The 22,500-nt window shown below is 36.6% G+C and overlaps 1 protein-coding gene across 1 annotated transcript in view; it reads right to left on the reverse strand.

The window, feature by feature from the left end:
* The window catches only part of LOC115209527 (protein Wnt-7b-like), a 134,738-nt gene that overhangs the window by 95,486 nt on the left and 16,752 nt on the right, over positions 1–22,500 (reverse strand). The window contains exon 2 of the mRNA XM_029777957.2: positions 1–172. This exon is cut by the window's left edge and continues 58 nt beyond it. Within this exon, the coding sequence (XP_029633817.2) occupies positions 1–172 (172 nt within the window). The remainder of the gene's footprint in view (positions 173–22,500) is intronic.

The raw sequence follows: 22,500 nt of genomic DNA on the forward strand, positions 1-22,500 counted from the left end.
GCGCATGTTTCGAAATTGATAGCGGCATTCTTGAACACCGAGTTTAACCCCTTCACCAACAACTACAATAGCATCGGGTCTTCTTTGGCAAATGGAGCGTTGTTTTGGCACCAAATCAGGAATTTTATTACAAATAATGTTTGCTCCGAACGCCACCACGGATGACAGGGCCCTGCAAAAATAAATAAATAAATAGATAAATGAATAAATAAATAAATAAATAATTCTATCTACAAAGGCACAAGACCAGAAATTTTGAGGGAAGGGAGATGGAGATGTCGATTACATCGACCCCAGTGTTCAATTGGTATTTATTATATAGACCCCCGAAAGGATAGAATTTGAACTCAGAACATAAGGACGGAGGAAGTGCCGATAAGCAGTTTGCCTGGCGTGCTAACGATTGTGCCAGCTCACCGCCTTAATAATAATAATAATAATAATAATAATAATGATAATAATAATAATAATGGTTTCAAATCTTGCCACAAGGGCAGCAATTTTGGGGTGGGGACTAGTCGATTACATCGAACCCAGTGTTCAATTGGTACTTATTTTATCAACGCCGAAAGGATGAAAAGCAAAGTCAACCTCGGCGTAATTTGAACTCAGAACATAGCTACGGGCGAAATATCACTAAGCATTTCGTTCAGCGCGCTAACGATTCTGCCCGCTCGCCGCCTTAGTAATAATAGAGAGAGTATTACTGTTATAGCGCTGTATCACAACTTATAATGGTAATAATAAATGCACTGATGCAGTACCAGACAGTGGAAGTGTTATCATGTACATTGTTTTGTCTTGGTATAAAAGATGGGCTACAGTAAATATTCTGCTCAGTACCACAGATTTGCTTATCAGTTGTTTGACCTTAACCAGTTGACCTTGTCCCTTAGTGGCTGATGATATGTGCATCTCTGACCACGAGCAGATGTAGTGGGGGAGCATCATAGCCGTGTGTTGAAAAGAATTATTAGAGGCTTGGATAATTCATTCACTTTTGGAAACATGAGTGGTTCGTTCAACACCCTTAAACAATCCTTATTTAGAGACCTTTTGAGCGGGATGGGCTATTCGACCAGAAGAAAATTTTTACTGGGCCCCACCTGCAAGGTCACGCGCTGTTTATTACCATGTCGCGCACATATGGTTGTGATGCGCGTGCCTGGTGTACCCTTATCAGATGGGTAGTCATGATGTGTATACTGGGCTTCGTATATTTTACCCCAGTGTCACTTCGATGGCAGGTACTGCTTGCTCTCTCACTCAATAATAATGATAATAATAATGATAATAATAATAATAATAATAATAATAATAATATAATAATAATAATAATAATAATAATAATAATGAAATAAATAGCTTGTGTTATGATGAAGTACAAATAAGAGGCGGATTGACAAAAACAAAATAAAATTATGCATACTTTAGTACGACTAAAATCTAAGAATGATAAAATAGAAATTGACAAGAATTTATTCAATAAGGCTTGTGTGTGTAAGAGTGTTTGTGTGCGTATGGGGGGAGAGAGAAAACGGGAAAGAGAGGGAGAGAGAGAAAGAGAAGGAGAGAGGGGGAGAGGGAGAGAGAGAAAGAGGGAGAGAGAGAAAGAGGGAGAGAAAGAAAGAGGGAGAGAGAGAAAGAGGGAGAGAGAGAAAGAGAGAGAGAGAGAGAGCATTACTATCATAGCGCTGTATCACAACTTATACGTGAAATTTCCAGCAGGTTTCGTCTTTGTTTTATATTTACTTTGATATCAAATAACCGAGGGTAAGATCTTCCCTAATCTTTTCTATAATACAATAGCTGTATCAAACCAAATCAATTCCGAGTTACTGCTTTGGCTCACAATATCTAACCTTGATGTAAGCTCGTACATGCCTCCGTACAATCCATGTTTGTGATTTTACTTCTGCAGAAGTCCTGTTTTCATTCATGTATATTCGTGACTAATTTGTTAACGTTGTGTATTTGCTCCACATCAGTTTATTATCAGTGTATTAGTAAAATTTATGTCCCTTGCTTTTGCATGTTATTACTTCTCTTATTTTCAGTAACATATTTTAAGTTTATTAGCTCTTCGAAGATTGAAGAGTTATACATACAACAATATGGAAGGTCATCCGAATCACTTTGCTCTGATCTTTATTGAACAGACGTAAGCGAATGCAGTTGTACGTGAAATGTTGCCAAGATTAACTATATTTTCGGCTTTAGGAAGAATACATATCTTTTATTTCGGTTTCTTGTTTGAACGTTTTTCCAAGAGTGAGAACGATGCGTTTGCATCGAAAATGTTATGAAATATTGTAATTTTGTAACGCGGGCGTGGCCGTGTGGTAAGAAGCTTGCTTCCAACAACATAGTTCCGAGTTCAGTCCTTCTGCATGGAACCTTGGGTAAGTGTCTTCTACTATATCCTCAGGCCGACCAAAGCCTTGTGAGTGGATTTGGTAGACGGAAATTGAAAGGAGTCAGTCGTATTTGTATATATGTATATATCTATGTGTGTGTCTTTGTGTTTGTCCCCACATAACCATTTGATATCCAGTGTTGGTGTGTTTACGTCCCCGTAACCAAGCAGTTCGGCAAAAGAGACCGATAGAATAAGTACTAGGTTTAAAAAATAAGTCCTGGGGTCGATTTATTCGACTAAGAAACCCTTCAAGGCGGTGCTCTAGCATGACTGCAAGAAAATGACTGAAATAAGTAACGTAAAAGAATAAAAGAACAAATATTTTGGAAATATTTTTGTTGTACTTGCAAGTATTACAGTCTTAACTTGAGTTAAATCAGCTTTTTAAATCAAACTTTGGAGCAAACTATTAGGTTCTGTGTAGACTTTCCCGAAAAATTTTGTTCGCGTATCTATGTGTACTAATGAGATCGTGTTTACTATTTTTGTCTATTTTTTCCCCTTTGTTTATTTGGATAATTCGCTTAATAATAGGTACACTTTTTTTGGTTCTTGTCATCATCCGTCCGTGTGTCACATTCACAATAAATAAAATGCAGCTGTTTTATTAGACTGAAATTAAACTTGAACGGTTGCGAATGGAAAAATAAAATTACTTCATTGTCAAAAATAACACTTGTTTATTTCCCAATGTAATGTGATGATAATATAGTTTTTTTTTAATTTTAAGAGGTGATGTAACACAGTTAGGTTTTTAATGTGACAAGCTGCTATGTCAGAAGCACTTTTGTCATTTTAAACAAAGACAGTCATAAGCAGACTTTCAATTTTTTGTTGCAAATCCGATACGTAAGGAGTATACAACAATTCATTAGAAAGGGGCTCCCTGAGGCTGCAGAAGATGAACATTCTTCAGTATAATGATCCTGAAATTCGGTAGGATTTGAATATGTTAACACGTTTCGACTTAATTGATTTTTGATTTAATAAATTCAAAAGATGCAAGTAATGACGAGTGACGGCGTTGTGTCATAAAGACACGTATCCAAGCTACACTGTGGTCAGGTATCGCCTTTTACTTGAAAACACACCTTCAGTACGGAATTTGATGTTTCTAAGACAAGTGCAGTTCCGCTGATTCAGACTTCTCGTTCTACAGACATTAGCAACAAACAAAGCAACGAACCCTCTGAACAACAGCGCAAAAATTTTTCACAAGCATTAATAAACTAATTTCAACGGGGTTTTAATCCAATGTTTTATAAATCACACCCAAGGGTAGAGAGAGTACAACATATCAGGAAATGCAGTATAGTGTTAAATTACAGTAAATTTTTTTTTCTGAGAAATCAGCACATGAGCAGATATTCACTAAGAGGGGCTGTCTCTGTAGAAGTATGCTACTGAGTAACAGAGTATTTTAGTTATTCTATATCATAGCTATTTCTTTGTATATGGAAGGGCTACCGAAAATTTCGAGGAAGGAATATATCTAAGCTATCCATGGCTAACGACGCTCATGCGAAACAAGTTCTGGAAACAGGTAATATCTATCTATAATATTTTTTTTTATTTATGCGCCCTTTTCAAGCCTAGCCAGGCTCATAGGTCCAGTTTCCCGATTTCTATGGCATATGTCTTCCCCCCAGCTGGACGGGACGCCAGTCCAGCGCAGCGTTACTCAAGAAACAGGAAGAAAGAGTGAGAAAAAGTTGTGGCAAAAGAGTACAACAGGGGTCGCCACAACCCCCTGCCGGACCTCGTGGAGCTTTTCTTTAGGTGTTTTTACTCAATAAACTCCTACAACGCCCGGTTTAGGAATATAAACCGCGATCCTCCGACCGCAAGTCCGCTGCCCTAACCACTGGGCCATTGCGCCTCCACTTTATCTAGCTGCAATAGCTTATGTTTCATTACCGGTACTCAGGCAGTGAGCTGGCAGAATGGGTAGAGTGTCGAAAAAAAATGCTTAGCGTCTTTTGTTCCGGCTCTTTATATTCTGAGTTCAAATTCCGCCGTGGTCGACTTTGACTTTCATTCTTTCGGGGTCGATAAAATAAGTACCAGTGGGGTAGTTGTAATCGACTTATAACCCTCCTCGAATCTACCTAAAAATTGCTGGCCTTGTGCCAAAATTTCATACCATTTTATAGCGGCACTGCACCTGAACTGGACCATTGAATTGTACAGCGCAGGCAGAAAGTGATAGAGAAGAATCAACCCTAGTATATTTATTGAAATCTGGAAGGCGTAACTGCGAAATTTGAATTTCAAGAATCAAGATGCGAAATGTATATGGAAAGACCATATACTCACTGCTCTGACAATTCTACCCCTTCGATGCAAATAAGCGACCGGCGAAAAATTAAAAGCATCAAGGAAAGATTTAAAGAATCGTAACAATTCAAAAACATGTTAGCTGACTAATTATTATTACTATAGTTACCGTTTATGATGTTATTTAATAAACACAGATTTTCGAGAAATTTCTCTTCATTCACACGTCTTCTCCTTTGCTATCATTATGACATCGAAAATTGCGTTGACCCCCCCCCCCAAAAAAAAAACCTTAACAACGAGGGAACCTTTACGTGGTTGTCCAAGCTGCTGGAAATAGTAGTCAAATGATATCGTGCCACTTAAAGAAAGGAAGCATTCATAAGCCCTAAAACTGTATCTGAAGTGATATGACACGATTGGAATGTTTGCTCAATTAGGGCCGAAGTTGGGTTAAACGACAATAGTAGCAAGAACAACATATACCTAAGGGTATTTCTTGTTTATAATTATGTTCATAATTGTATTTTTATTTCAATTAATGTATTGCAAAGGATTTCAAATTACAAAGCGAATTAATGTAATTAATCCTCTGCCGTCACAACGTCAATTCTAGGTAAATACTTCTTATGCAGTAGATAAGGTTACTATAGAATATAATCCAATTCTAGTGACAGATACTTTTATGAGCGCATTATATGTTATTTGAAACTGATTGAAGGTGTTTTGATCTCGTCTTTTGATTTTTAAATAAATGTCTTTAGGTAATTCATCTATACACAACTCGGTGGAAATGTGTTTATCAGTGTCAAACTAACGCGTGCGTGCGCACAAAGACACACAAACACGCACGCACACACACACACACACACACACACACACACACACACACACACACACACACACACACGCACAGATAAATGCATGTGCGGGGAAGGGCAGTTAGAGTTGTGTGCCTCTGTGTCTACATATATCGTACACCTATGCAAGCAGTATTTTGTATAATAGTTAATTTGTGTGCTTTGCTGTATCGTTTCTCGCTGAAACTACATAATCCTTTCTCGTTTTTCTGTTATTTGTATACTTATCAATGTCTATCAACTTTAAAACGGCTAAATAATTCAGTAACTTTTATCTTCTTTATTCGGCGGCTAAACGAATCACATATATAAAGCGCTACCAACTATCTAAAGTTATTAAGATTGTCAGGACATAATATTTATCACTATTTATCATAGTGACAGGGGACTGAGTTCTGAGGAGAGACAAAGAATACGAAGTTTTGTGTTATATGTGAGCAAAGAAATTGAGCAACCGCATAAGGAAGTTTCTGGAAGTATATTTCATTTTATTGGGACAATCAGAAGCAAAAACATTAATCTTGGTACGAGATTTTTCTTAATTGGCAAATATAGTTACGCTAGCCAATGTCGAATCGAAATATATATATATATTTATATAAACACTAAACATATAATATTCAAATTTGGGCAGATGGCTAGCAATTTCAGGGTAGGGTGTAAGTTGGTTACATCGATCCCAGTATTCAACTGGTACTTATTTTATCGACCCCGAAAGGACGAAAGGCAAATTCGACCTCGGCGGAATTTGAACTCAGAATGTAAAGACGGACGAAATGCCGCAACGTTCTTTTGCACTGCGTGCTAACATTTCTGACGGCTCTCCACCTCGACCAAACCAAACCAAACATATACTATAAAATCACCAAATGGTCCTTTTGGTTTCACACATCAGATCTGATTTGTTTGAAAATTTCTATACAGATGTAGTTTTTCATACAAATTATGGAAAGCATAACCACTTTTGAGAGAAATTATCAATAAATGAATTTACAACCGTTTGCAGATTGAATCTTTTAAAATTTCACCTCATCAAATGCGGTCATTTTCGATACGTCGGAGATTGAAACTGCTATGTATTTCCATAGTAACATATTGAACCTGCGCGAGCGAACGTATTGAAACAAAACAAATTTCAACCAGCGTGAAGAAGTAAGAAATTGAAATCCATCTTGATCAGTGAAGTAGAGAATTTGAGAGGTCTGGTGGGATGGATACATCGAAACGGAGGCCGATGTAGTGAGTTATTTCCAACCGGAATATATAGTAACACGGAAAAGACATCCGCAAAAACATCAAATGAACATTTTCGTTGTTGGTGATATACTCCAATGGTGCTACAAGAAAATAGGCTGCAATGAATTTGTGTCGGCGCGGAGAAGCTCGAAGGAACCTACTTCCACTAAAAACCATAGCTCTGTTATTTTTTGTTGAGTGAAATAATAGTTGTTTCTTTGGAGAGGCGGTACAAATGAACCACAGCATACAAGGAACTATATGCAGAGGATATGTGGTCCTGGAACGATCGTCGCGACTCATGAACTTCAGTCGGAAATATTATGAATGATGAGTTCTTCAGGAGCAATGGATTTTCGGCAGTATGTGAATCAAAACTTGGCCGTTGTTTCAATATGAAGTATCATGTCACAACTGCAATATAGTTGAAGAATACAACCGGGAGTCGATTCTACCGAAATCCACTACAATTTAGTGACCTGTAACAAGGCTTGACCCAGAGAATCATAGCGTTGAATTTGTCTACTTAGAGGACGTGACACACACACACACACAGGTGGAAAGCATATGGAACTGCGTTAAAAGGTCAAATAAATGTCGCTGTGGAGCTCATCTTTCTATAATTGACTCAGATCTTCATGAATTTATGTAGTGGGACAGACACGTAAATGTTGACCTGTTTCAGATAATATTACGGTACATTGCCAAGTTCATTTGTTGTTTTGTCTCATTTCTTTCAATAAACATTTTTCATCTTTAAAAAGGAGTGTGTAACATTTTTTTTATTAATTTCTCACCAAACGAATAATCAAAAATAAAAATGAGAAAACTGAGACAAACGTGTGTCCTTTAATCAAAAACAAATGTCTAGAAAAACATAGCAATTCCGTCTTCTAGCGTGACGAAAGCAGCAGCATCTGATTGACTGAAATTCAATGTTTAATCTTTAAAGGCTCGTAACTTCTGTTTTTGTTTTTAATTTCCTCCCCCAAAAATGATTATAATTTTCGCAATTAGCATGTAAAACTACATCTGCCAAGAAACTTTCCAAAAACATTGGTTCTGGTTTGTAAAACCGAAGACATCCTCACCAAATCCTGTTTGCATGCATTTTACACTCTGCTTTTCTAATTTATCTTCGAATGAATAGTCATTCATAGCACACTCCCTCACTATTTCTGTTCTTGGGAAATTTGCAAAACCCTGGTGAATGACCTCACAGATACCCGAGGCATTCTTAAATAAACCGTTATCATGGCAATATTTAGCATTAGTTAAAAACAACAACAACAACAACATTAGGACAGTTGTTCCTGCTTTCGCTTCTAATGCGTGTCTTGTAAAAAATATCATCTAAGGTAGTTATCAATTCCGAATCTATTATTCATCATCAATATTTACTAACTATACTAATACCCTAAGTTTTTTTCCTTTCATTTTTCAAAGATATTTAATATCATTACATCACCTCCGTTTATTTAATATTGAATATTTCTTAGATATGGCCTTTGTAGGATCTCTAGGATCACTAAAAAAAAAATGAATTTAGCTTCCAATCACTAATTTGAATTCACAGATCACCCCCTTGTGATTATTGTAAACTACCATGACCATGTATCAAGTACTGCTATTACCACTAGTTACTCTGGATCTTTTCAATTCTGAAGCCAGTTTTTTCAAATTTTTCCTACTGAACCAAACAATTTGAAACTTCGTATACTGGTAGAATGTATCAAAAGTAAACTTAATTGTAAACCAGAATGAAAACGGAATTGTAACTTCTAAGTTTAACGTTGTTTAATAATTAGAATTTTAACCAATGATATTCCGTCATTCGGCTTTATTTTATTTACTCCGTCTCGACCACCAATTTGGTGACGTATTAAACATCTTAAATGTAAACAAGCCATCTCCTAATTATTTAACGTACTCATGTTTCCAGGATCCTATAGTCAGCCACCTTCTAATAACAATATTTAAAACTAGTTAATAAGCCACATGTATTAAATTGAAAATGTTTCCATTCTGTTAGTACTTGCTTTCGTTTGCTATTAAGAAGTGGCATCTCAGTGACGAGGCTTCTAACAAGATTTCGTTTCTAAGCTAATGCGTTTCATTTCACTTATTGTATTTATTTGTGCAAAAGGCAAGAAATTTAATATTAAAAAAGCAAAGAGCTGGCAGAAACGTTAGCACGCCGGGCGAAATGCGTAGCCGTATTTCGTCTGCCGTTACGTTCTGTGTTTGTTTACAGTTTTCCGAACGTTAGTACGTCACAAAAGCGCTTTCTACGTCACACTAATAGAATGCAGTCAAGTTTTACACATGAAAACAAACAATCTGATTGGTTAAAATTCGCAGTTTTAATCTACGATTAAAGTCATAAAATAGATTTTTCTCAAATAAACTAGTTCCAACCTGTGTCTTGTTTTGCTAGACTCTATCAGCATACGAAGTTTCAGAATATTTAGTTAAGTAGAAAGATCTGTGGTCCTGGCTTCAGAATTGAAAAGATCCGTTACTCTGATGGACTTTCTTGAACATCACTGTCGACCCAATGTTTTTTTAATCGACTAACAATGCAAGAGACAAAATGGTAGAAAGTGATTGACAGCCAGTAAGTCAATAAATCTAGTCCAGTAAGGATATCATAGATAAGATTTTATGCAATTCGGTTGGAGGTTATATTTTTATCGAAATTATTGAAATCTCAAACAAAGCATATTCCAACAATCGAGCTTCATCACATTGTAATTGTGAACATACGAGCATAAAACCAGAAATTTTAGGCATGAAAACATAGGATGATATGATGAATAATCTTCTTGAAGAAAAGTGAAGGAAAGCAAGTGAACTGAATCTGCTACAATTAAGAATCAACGCAACAAACATACGTTTAATCCCAATGGTATTTTGAGAACCTAACAATCGGAGAATGAATTACAAGGATATAAAAACAAAAATTAAGAAAACAACGGGAAAGCAAGGGGCAGATAAAAGGATGGGAATAGTGAGGGACGGATAAGTAAGTAGACGGGAACTGTGAGGGATGGATAAATAGACGGGATCAGCGATTGACGGATAAGTAGACAGGAACAGCAAGGGGTGGATAAGTGGATGACAACAGTAAGGGCTGAATAAGTGGACGGGAACAGTGAATGACGGATAAGTAGACGGGAACAGCGAGGAATGGATAAGTAGACGGGAACTATGATGGACAGATAAGTAGACGGGAACAGCAAGGGACGATAAGAGGACGGGAACAGTTTCAGAGAAGCACACCCGTATATCATTTAGTCTTGCAAAGAATTTGTTTTTGTTTTTAAAAAAAAAAACATTAATAAAAGTCTTCTTCACAACGATAAGTGGACGGGAACAGCAAGGGCCTTGCCAAACATATTCTAGATACACGATTTGCGTTTAGTTGTTCATGATTTCTTCGAAATTCCAGCCTTGTGAGAAATCATGCATACCCCACAATTTCTTTTGTACATCCTAGATTGAAAGCTCATCTTCCACGTGGTAGCCCGACTAGTTGTAAACACCATCCAAATCTCATTCAAATCGCACACAATCGTTTAGAAAATAACAGGAGACATTGGATAATGTAGTCCTAGATACTCCTTGTCTGAATAATTTGGTATGGTCAAGACTGGAATGACTTTACTCCTTTAATCTCTACTCCACTCAACTGATTTTCGTCTTTCTTACTCTCGTTCACTGTCACTCTCTTTACACACACTCATATGTGTATATATAAGTGTGTGTGCGTGTGTGCGTGAGTATTTGTGTGTCGTGCGTGCGTGAGTGTGCGTGTATTTATATGTATGTGTATACGTATATGTATATACATATATGTTTAAATATATATATACACACACATACAAGTATATACGTATATGTATATACTTGTTTATAACCACTTTCTATCCCTGTGTGTGTGTGTGTGTGTGTGTGTGTATGTCCCAGCTGTTTCGGCATTTTCTTCTCCTTAACGCTCTGCTATATGTGAAGTTTATCAGTGTGAAAAACGATGCAGTGTGACATGTAAACACGCCCAACAACATCACATGCTTACAGTCAGGCAATGCTCTTCATCACATTAAACAGACATTAAATCTGGTGTCTTTCATCAAACATGTTTAAATGGTCGCGAAAACAAAGTGCATGTGTTTCTAAGTATGTGTGTATAATAGCATCATATATATATATATGTGTGTGTGTGTGGTGTGTGTGTGTGTGTGTGTGGTGTGTGTGTGTATGTATGTATGTATGTACAGAGTAACAGAAAACAAATGACAAATATAACAAGATGAGGACACTCGCAGCAGGGGGGTAGGGTACATCAAATTTTATTAATGGGCGTCCGTGTATGTTTTCGGTATTCACCCTTTGGCAGCTATCGCACACACACACACACGCACGCACACACAGACACACACACACGCATACACACACACGCACACAAACACACACACACACACATATATATATATATATATGCATATGTATATATATGTATGTGTGTGTATACGCATACATGCACACACGCACGTAAATATGTGTATATATGTGTGAGCGTGTGTGTGTGTGTGTGTATGTGTGTGCGCGCGTGTATTTATCTATATATAAATACAGATTGATGTACAAACGAATGAAAAGAGAACTCAACTCATGTCATGAGAATGAAATAATTGTGTTAACAGTTGGGCTCAGCTGTGCATTACTAAGTGTTTCAAAGAGGCAAACAGCTCCACTGGTCTTTCAATATTATCGTCACCGAACGATGAGACGTATTTCTTGGGTCTACAGAAATTTGAGAACTATTTGTATGCTTCTATTTCCCCTCTCTCTCTCTTTCTCTTTATACACTCAAACACACATGCACGCACACACATACTTACATATATATTGGTTTCAAACTTTGGTACAAGGCCAGTAAGTTTTGGGGAAGGGGATTAATTGATTACATCGACCCTAGTGTTCAACTGACACTTATTTTATCAACTTCGAAAGGATAAAAGAAAAAAACTGAACCCAGCCGGCATTTGAAACTGGAAAGAGGCCGACGATCTATATAATGAAGGCGCATGGGTCAGTGGTTTTATATATATATATATATTCTTGTGTTCTATTCGCCAGGAATCCAGTGTAGAGGTTTTCTACGGATTCCAACATTTACTAATTCTGAGAGTAAGATATGGTCAACCCTGTCGAACGCTTTACTGAAGTCAAGATATACGACATCAGAGTTTGAACCTGTTCCCAAGGCTTTAAGTATATCTTCAATGTGGTGTAAGAGCTGTGTTAGACAGTCCCTGCCACAGAATAAAAAAATCATAGACAGTCCCTGCCACAGCGAAAGCCATGCTGATTTGCATTTAGGAGTTTGTGGATCTTCAGGAAGGAGGGATCTGTTTCCCTGTTTAAAAACCGGGATGACAGACTGGGATAGGAGCTGTTTCGGTATATAACCTGAGTCTAAAGAATTTCTCCAGAAGTTGGTTAGAGGGATTGCAAATTGGTGTCTACATTCCTTCAGGAGGGTAGCGGGGAATCTATCAGGGCCTATAGCAGAATACTATTTGACCTTATCTATTGCTGCTATGACGTCCGAGGCAGTGAAGGTTATGTCCGAGATTTTATGTTGGGAATCAACTTCGTTCGCTTCTCTTTCATAGATAAGAGTGGGATCACTAAAGACAGAACAGCATTGTTTCTGCAGTATTTCTGCCATTTCTTTAGCATCGTTTTGGGGAATGTCGTTATCATCGATCAATGGGCCCAATGGGTGAGACAGCGGTTCTATGCTTATTTGCATAAGAATAGAACATTTCTGGGTTCTGTTTGATGTGTGCTGTTTAGGTGAGGTTCAGTAAGGATAAAGAAAGGGAAGCAATGTGCCATTTCGGCAAGCCAACTCTCTATATATGGGATCTTCCATTTTTGGGCAATGAGTGATGGGATGATATCACGTACATTTAACAGGAATATCGAGGTAGGAGTAGTTTGATGTTTGCATTGTTCTAAGTTATGTTTTATTTTGTTCAGAGGTGGCAATGAGGGTATTTTTTGTATGGAGCTATGTGTTTATGATTTTCTCGTTGGTGGTGGGTGTATGTTCCTTATGTTTTGCATAAATGGTTGCTGATAGCTCGTTGGATCTCCTGGCTTAGGTCGGCCTTCATATTTTCTAGAGAAGTTAGTAAAAAGAGTTGCCTCTTTGGTTTGCCACTTGGTCAGAGGATACATAGTTCATGTTCATGTTATTTGGTTTGGTGTTATGGTTTTCTCATAGTTCTGTCTTCATTGTTCGGTTGTAGAAGGGGAAATGTGGTTGTATTTTGTTTTTGTTGTCGTCGTAGGTCTCCTCTGTTGTTGGTTGGTCCCGCAATTGGGGTGACCATATTTTTGACTGTTGGTATAGGAATATTTATTTTTCGATCGTTTTGTGCCCTTCAGATGGTGGTGGTTGCATATATATATATATATATATATATATATATATGGCATCTAAAAAAAGAAATCGGATCAACTCCCCAACGAACCTGAAGTCATGATTTCCTCCTTATTGCTTCCATCTTAACCCAACTGCTACCAATGTTCAACAACCTGTGCTGCTGTTCCTTTAATGTCAATGATATTTTTGTAATATACAAGCAATCGCTTAAATATACAAATTCTATTTTAGTTCTGCAATGACTGATTCTGTTCAGAAAAATAAAAAATAAAAATCTTCTTAGCATTCGCAACACTTATTGTTGTCTGCCCTTTTTTTACCACATTGAATCGTGTCCACACACACACACATACAGACTACTACTATTACTGCTGCTGCTGCTCTTCCTCCTCCTCCACCTCCTCCTCCTCCTCCTCCTCCTCCTCCTCCTACTACTACTACTACTACTACTACTACTACTACAACATCCACCAACACTACGTTTCTGTAATCCCAGCGTTGTTGCTGCTCAGCTTTAGATCAACTCCGATTGGGTAAAACTATGATCAATAACATCCCAAATGCAACGATTCCGTTTTATTTTCGTTGTATGTAGAACTGCGTTGTTAAACCTGACTTTTCCTTAAATAAGATAGATCGATGTGATTTTACTTGATTTGTGCGACATGGGCACCATTTTAAGGAGGTTTAGCAACAATGTAGAGGCCGCCACAGTGACCCTTCTCAAACGTTAGTGGTAATGCTTAGTTATAATTTAGTTGCTATGAGCTGGGATTGTTTTACTGCGAGAACATATGTTACTCCGAGCTCTCATTCGTTGTGTTACACCTCTTTCTGTTGGATTACATTTTAAGGCTATGTAATTCGATAAATAATAGAGATTAATTAAGATTTATTCTCTACTCTCCTTCATCCCATATTTGTTCTTGATCTTTCATGACACACACACACACTCACATCTATGCACACATGCACACACATCACACATCCATACGTACATGCATACACAAATTTTTATATTCACCTACACACTCCTATCTACACATACTAATATATAGCCATAAACACATGTATACATGCGCATAGGCATACCTATGCGTATATACACAAATGTAGGAGTGTTAGAGCATTAACCTAGAGTACGCTCCTAAGAACTTGAGTAAAATTTATCTCCGATACATTAAAAATATATCAGGGAGCGCTTATATATATGCTTGTGGCTCCTGTGGATGTATTTGCACCCTAGTCTGAAATATGTGGAGCTGTATGTGCATCTGATCGGTGGTGTTGTTGACGTGTTGACGTATCTAGTGGGATACGAGTAGATATACGTAAATTTCTTTGTATGCAGACTAGAAAACCCATTAAATATCGCTAGTAACATAAGCTACTCTATTCCAACCTTCCAAACAAAACACCCAGTTTAAAATTTCGTAATAGACTTCTAAAAATACAAACTCCAAATCAACACCAGTCTGACATATCCTGCGTGATCAAATATTTTCAACGTATAAAACAATACGCACCAGCTTGACCAGAATTTGATACTCCTGTTTAAACAAATACTTCCGCGATTTACCTACACTATCATCATCAATAACAACAGCAACAACAACGACGACGATAACAACAACAAGTTTTACCAAAGACTATACAAGGCCTAACAGAACTCGAGTAGAACACTATCTGACGAAAGCGAGGAAGCCGAAGCGTTGAAGTCATTGGCAAACTTTTCCTTGTAAAAGTTTAATAAACATTAATATACTAAAACGTATCGGCTAACCCACCATTTAATGTTAAATTGTTTATATATATATATATATTAGAAAACAAAGATATTTTATTCCATATAGGAAATGTAGAAGTTGAAAATGCACTGAGAATAGTTAAAATATTTTTTATTAAAATATTTGAAGCTTTAACCGGTTTCACAGTTTACGCTGATTTTCAAAAAAGTTCAAATAGAAAGATGTGGCGTATGTCGTAGCTGTCTTGCTTCTGACTAGTGTTTGGAGGTTGCCTTGTTTTTATAAGGAGTTCATGACTCAAATTAGTATATGTTTTGAATAGCATTTGATTGGTAGAGGATAGTCATATGATTGGTCTTAGAAATTTTTGTAGGTTCGACGCTACGTCTGCGTTTTAGTATCAAGTAACAATGTTTGGCGTCGTTAGTTAAAGCTGACACGGTTGATTGAAGAAGTTCAAACAATCAATGCTCTGAATGTTTTATGCCAAGTGTTTGTAGAGAATGAACACATGATTAATTTTATAACTTTTGTACGTTTCCTGCTACGTCCGTGCATTACTGTAACGTGACAGTATATTTTGCGCCTATAAAGAGGGCCGACACGGCTGAGTGAACATGTTTAGTTATAATCTAGACAGACCGAATTTAATTTGTCTGGTGGGAGAGTGGACAGGAGTCGTTTGTAGTCCAATGGTTAGAATTTAGGCTTTTAGCTGTGTAGCTTCCTCATGAGAAGTGGCAGAATTAATTTTATGGGTGAATAGTTATTTGTGCATGTACTCTGTTAAAGTTTAAGTCTTGGTTTGTACTTTGTATGAAAGTATTTTCTTTGTTTATCCGTGCTTCATCTGTAGTATTCGCTGAACATAGGTAAAGTGGGAAGATCTGGAATTTGGGGGACTTATTTTTTACACAATGTCTATGTGACCACTCAGTGGGATCTGTCTAGTACTGGGGTCTTGTATTTGTTGTCGATGAATGGTCAGTCTATTTCTATTGTTTGAACTATGTAATTTTCATTACATCCTTGACATTTGAAGAACATGTAAAGTGACTTTTTACGGTAAAAGTTTACCCTGGTTTGAATTTGAATGTTGTGTCTTCAATAAGGTTCATGCAGGTCCCGCAATTGGAGTGACCATATTTTTGACTGTTGGTATAGGAATTGTGGAAGGTAATTTAGCACAAGTGAGGACTTTTTTGAGGAACTTTGATTTTCTTTTTCTTTTGATTATTTTGTGCATTTCGAATGCTTGTTTCATTATTAGGTCTTGTTTTAGTAGTAGGATGTTCTGGTGAATAATATTGTAAACCTCAGTGTTGCTTGGGTTGTGTATTGTAATAAAGGGCAGATTATTGGATGAATCTGGAACGTTTTTCGTTTTCCGTACTTCTTCGATATTTATTGCATTGGCACGTTCTATTCCATTGTCTATTATCATTAATGGATATTGTTTTTAAAGTAGTACTTGTTTTAGCTCCTGGAGTCTTTTATTGCGAGTTTCAGGATTTGAAACAATTACGCATATTCGTCTTGCTAGATTGAAGAGGATATTATTCTTCGTGTCTTTGGGATGGCATGAGGAGAATAGTAGGTATTGTTTAGAATCTGTTTGTTTGTAGTGAATATCTGTTTCAATAATTCTATCTCTTTTGATTATTAGTATATCCAGGAATAGTAGTTGAATTTTACTGTATTCCATGGTAAAGTTAATATTATCGTTTATACTGTTGATTAGACAGAGCGACATAAGCCACGTCTTTCTATTTGAACTTTTTGTAAATCAGTGTAAACTGTGAAACCGGTTAAAGCTTCAAATATTTTAATAAAAAAATATTTTAACTATCCTCAGTGCATTTTAATCGTATATATATATATGTTCAATTAGAGGTTGTGTTAACCTCATGAAGGTTAGTCTCCTATAATGAATCCATAAACACATATAAAACATATTTTTCCACACTAAAGATATTATTCTCAGGTCATATAAATATAAATTTAGTATTCAATTAATATTTACTGAGTATTAATTGAAAGAGCTGTAAGTTAAGATGATTAATTGGTCGTTAATAATAAACAATCATCAACTGCCCAATTTCCATTTTCTTTTTCTTCTTGTTGTTCATACATCTGTCCTCGTCTTTTATTATTCTTTAAATTTCAACTATATATATATATATGTATATATATATACATGTATATATATACATGTATATATACATGTATATGTATATATACATGTATATATATATATATACATGTATATATACATGTATATATATATGTGTGTGTGTGTGTGTGTGTGTGTGTGTGTGTGTATCACTCACCCCGTCGGTTATGATTACGAGGGTTCCAGTTGATCCGATCAACGGAACAACCTGGTCGTGAAATTAACGTGCCTGCTGAATGGACTGGAGCAATGTGAAATAAAGTGTCTTGCTCGAGGGCACAACGCGTTGCCGGGAATTGAACTCATGACCTCACGATCGGATCGTGAGTCCAATATCCTAACCACTAAGCCACGTGCATTCGCGCGCGCGCACACACACGCACCACACACATACGCACACAAAAATATGGACTCCAGTGAGTAGATAAACTAAAGTAAGTGACACTCAGTACATTTGGTAGGAGATACATATATAATTTAATAACAATTTGATTCATCCCATGCAATGAAAGTTTCGTAGGCTCATATAACCCTCGTAAATGTAGTATCTAGAGAAGAGTCAGAATGACTGACGCGATAAGTTTGATCCAGGTGCACACGAAACTTACATGGAGCTGAGTCAAATAAATATATATATATATATATATATATTATATATATATATATATATATATATATATTATATATATATATTATATATATATACTAGCAGTATCGCCCGGCGTTGCTCGGGTTTGTAAGGGAAATAACTATATAATCATTTTTAGAGAGTTACTTCCCTTACATAATAGCAAAAAAAATGCATTAAAATGGGAAAAAATTATGGTAATTTTTTTTTTAAATCGTAGACTCATCGTAGATGCGCACTAATACCCAGAAGGGCTCGATATGAATCACGACTATAAGATACCCGTTTTTGGTTAAACTGCACCGCAAAATATGGGAGTAGTTAGGAATCTAAATCGTAGGAGACAGACACACAACTTCCTTTTTATATATAAAGATATACACGTAGGTATATATGCATATATTTATATATCATTTATGTTATATATATTGATAGGTGCATGCGTGGCTTTGTAATAAGAAGCTTGCTTCCCAACCACATGGTTCTGGGTTCAGTCCCACTGCGTAGAACCTTGGGCAAGTGTCTTCTACTATGGCCTCGGGCTGATCAGAACCAAAGCCTTGTGAGTGGATTTGGTCGACGGAAAATGAAAGAAACCCGTCATATATATATGTATGTGTATGTGTGTGTGTGTGTGTGTGTGTGTATGTATCTTACCCCCACCACAACCGGTGCTGGTGTTTATGTCCCCGTAACATAGCAGTTCGGCAAAAAGTGACCGATAGAATAAGTTTAAACAATAATAGGTTTAAATAATAAGTCCTAGGGTCGATTTGTTCGACTAAAACCCTTACAGGCGGTGTTTCAGCATGGCCGCAATCAAAATGATTGAAACAAGTAAGGCAATAAAAGAATATATAGCGAGAGAGAGGAGAGAGAGAGAGAGAGAGAGAGAGAGAGAGAGAGAGAAAGAGAGAGGAGAGAGAATGATAGACTGGTTGACAAATATAGATATATATGTATATATAGTAGGGCTGAGATTACTCTCTGTTATTATTCAGTTTCGCGTATATCGCTGATCGCATAACTGGTTTCTGAGAAATGAAATATATATTCAGAGCATCAAATATTATAATTTGTCACTGGATGGATAATAGCTTGATTAGAAAATAATATAAGATGAAATAGAAGATAATAATACAAAAAAAATATAAAACAAAATAGGACATTCACTTATCTATGAAATTACCTATATCTCTCTGATTATCCGTATATCTAATTGGCCCTATAGATATGTATGTTGATATATCTGTTTACCTATCTTTATATTTAAGCCAATCTCTATAACTTCATACTTCCTAATGAGTATATGTGTCAATTTATCTAGTTATTTAACAAGCTATCGATCTGTCTTTCTAACTTTCTCTCTTTCTGTCTCTCTTCCTCTCTCACCCTCGCTCATACATACATTCACAAACTTACACACAAAGCTCCTTCACATAATACTTCCACATCTATTATTAATTTACGGTCCTGAAGTAATGGTTAAAATTAGAAGGTTATTTCATATACCTCACACAATATTGCTTTTAGATTATTTACCTATATATCTCTCTCCCTATTCCACACATACATATGTATGCATGGTTCGTGACTACATCTTTATATCTATCTTTATATCTTTTTTCTGTCTGTCTATCTATCTATCTATCATCTATCTATCTATCTATCTATCTATCTATCTATCTATCTATCTATCTATCTATCTATCTATCTATCTATCTATCTATCTGACTGTCTGTCTGTCTGTCTGTCTGTCTGTGTGTCCATCTATCTGTCTGACGCTATGCATACTGTGTTGAGACAAAAGTTTTGCAATATTTTAGAAACTCATTAACTTTATTCGTCAAGTTACAACAAAAGGAGCCTAGATTTCAAAGTTGAGGCCACCATGTTGCATTCTCTGCAGCCAACTTTCTGCCAGGTTTTTGATTCCACTGCGGCCAATTCTTGTCCTTCAAAGTGAAGCACTCCTTCACTGACACGTCTACCTCATTCTTGGTTGATGAAGCGTTGGAAGCACCGGAAGTGAGCCATTGATTCGAACAAGTATTAACCTGAGGGAGATATTTTTCCCACAATCCTAACATGCATAAGAGAGTGCTTGAGCATAGTCAGCTTCCGAAACCTACCGCCAAACACGGGTGTTTCGAACACAAGGTGAGGCTCTGCATCTGGTGGGAATATGACAGGATACGTTGCAGACGGTTGAACTGTTGATGCCAACCTGTACTCCGAATAGCTGGAGAGGATGTATGACTTTGTGCGGCGAAAATACCCGGCATCCATTGACAGACACAAAGATACATACACACACACACACACACACACACACACACAACACACACACACACATTCACACATATGTGTGCATGTGTGTGTGTGTGTACATATATATATATATGTGTGTATAGAAGCATTGCTTTCACGTATTTTCAAAAATGCCATTTTGAAAATATCAAATAATGTTCATTGTCTTAATAATGGAACAATATAACGCTAACCCTGCTCAATTGTCCACGCATACCAGGTTCAGCTACCTGGATGTAGTGTAGGTCAGTTATAGTATGAATGGCAGAATAGAAGTTTAGACATCCTAAAGATGGAAACTCTAGGATCAAGTGAAGGTGGTAGTGATCAGTGTATGTTGTAGGGAAAGTGATGTAGAGTGTGATGGGGGTGATGGAAGGTGTGAAGAAGGAATGAGAGATTCGAATGACGACACGCACATTAAAAGGAAATATCCTCGACTGATCTCGATCGTTGGCTGATTTATATTCATGCTAAATTGACTTTTGAATCATCTTCGCTCGATTTTATATGTGTGTACACATACACACATATAATGCATTATATATATATAATATATATATATATATGAATACCCACGTGCATACAGGTGTACAAACACTCACATACATACACATACACACACACACACACACACAGTCCTCTGTATCTATCGTTAAATATTAGTCAAAGTACGGTAGGCGATTCAGTGCGGCCCTTGAACAATATCGACTACTTAAGAATGACACACTAGATATAAACTTATTTTTCTCGTTAAGTAACGTTTTCCTGTATTCTCGCCTCCCCTCTCCCCTCTCTGTCTTCCAATTCCACCCACGCACAAATACGAAGATACAGACGCACACATTCTTTCACAATCATGCAGTGGATGTATACATAAATCCTCACATATGCACATATAAATATATACCCACATACATAAAGATACCGTCATTTACTTAGGAGGCATAATGTCATAACAAAAACTCTACACAATGCAGTTTGGTGGGTGGGTAGCCCAGGAAGTGGACGTATAAGAATTGACAGCGATGTGGTATGTATGCATACCTATACAAGTAAAGAATAACGATGGAATGTCCTAATTACAAGTCAATGCAATGCAAGAACAATAGACCGGACATTGTTTTTCTAAGACGAAGAATAAAATGCGTGAGCTTTTGTTAAAGTTGTCTTGAATGTTTTAACGCTGCTTCTAAAATATATAAGAATCAAAATGTATATGGACAACTAATAAGAAACTTTGGAATTCAACATTCAGATTTCTCGTTTGTATCTAAAAATCATTATATACGAGCAAACCACCCGTCCCTTGGACGGTTTACGTTGCTTTCGTGGTATTTTTTTCACCAAATAATTGAACTACCGAGAAGGTTTATGTATAGCATGGCAATCTGTTTCCGATTAAGTATTAAGCATTTTATTGTTATCACCCCGTCATCATATTTCGAAAAGTCCCCTTGAATCGATAAAAAATCACTCTTTTTGCCATAGCAACCACATCTTTATAACTTGCGAATTTTGACCATCGCGGGTCTCATCCTCACCACGCATTTAGTATCCCTGCTGATTTTCAGCTCGATCCTAGCTTCGGTTTGGCTGCCATTAACCGTCAAAGCAAAATGTGCATACAATTTTCGTCCAAGGACTGTTTTATATATATATATAGTTCGAAGAGAGGATATATGCTTGCAGCCATTGAAGTTTACGAGCCGTCTATAAAGCTAAGCGCTTTTTGGATGCGAAACCATTAGTCAATCTACGACCGGATATATATGTAACTTCATGTGTGTGTGTGTGTGTGTGTGTGTGTGTGTTTGTGCCTAAATACTTTAGCATGTTACAAAATATCATTTGTACCTATAACCTATAGGTTACATAATGTTATTACATAATATCTTATGCCTCCATAAGCATTTATATGTATTTGTGGCTATCGTCTTTAGATGACGTTAAATTTGTACCTACAGTCATTTATATATATAGTAATTTGCACCTATAGTAATTTATATATAACATTTTTTTGTATGTAAGGCCTTTATGTCATATGATGTCATAAAAAAGGTATATTTTAGCACTTTAGTTGGGATGTACACCTGTGTTTATTCATACTTACTGTCTTCAGAAAAATTATCAAAATTTCAGAAGCGGAGAAGAATTCGTTTATTCATGCAGTAAAAGTCGACAACTACATTCTAGTGTCACAAATATTAATTTATTCCAAAGAAAGTAGAGTAAGGAATCATTTTGTGATACAATTACCGGCTCTGTAGAACAATATTTGCGAAACTGGTAAAAGATGCTTTGATTAGGACAAAAATATTCGTTAGAGCAGGATGACTGCATTGAAACCTTATATAGCAATGAGAGAAAAGTTAAGAGAGAATAGGCG

This window comes from Octopus sinensis, linkage group LG3 (genome assembly GCF_006345805.1).
Source record: "Octopus sinensis linkage group LG3, ASM634580v1, whole genome shotgun sequence".
In the NCBI taxonomy this organism is placed as follows: Eukaryota; Metazoa; Mollusca; class Cephalopoda; order Octopoda; family Octopodidae; genus Octopus; species Octopus sinensis.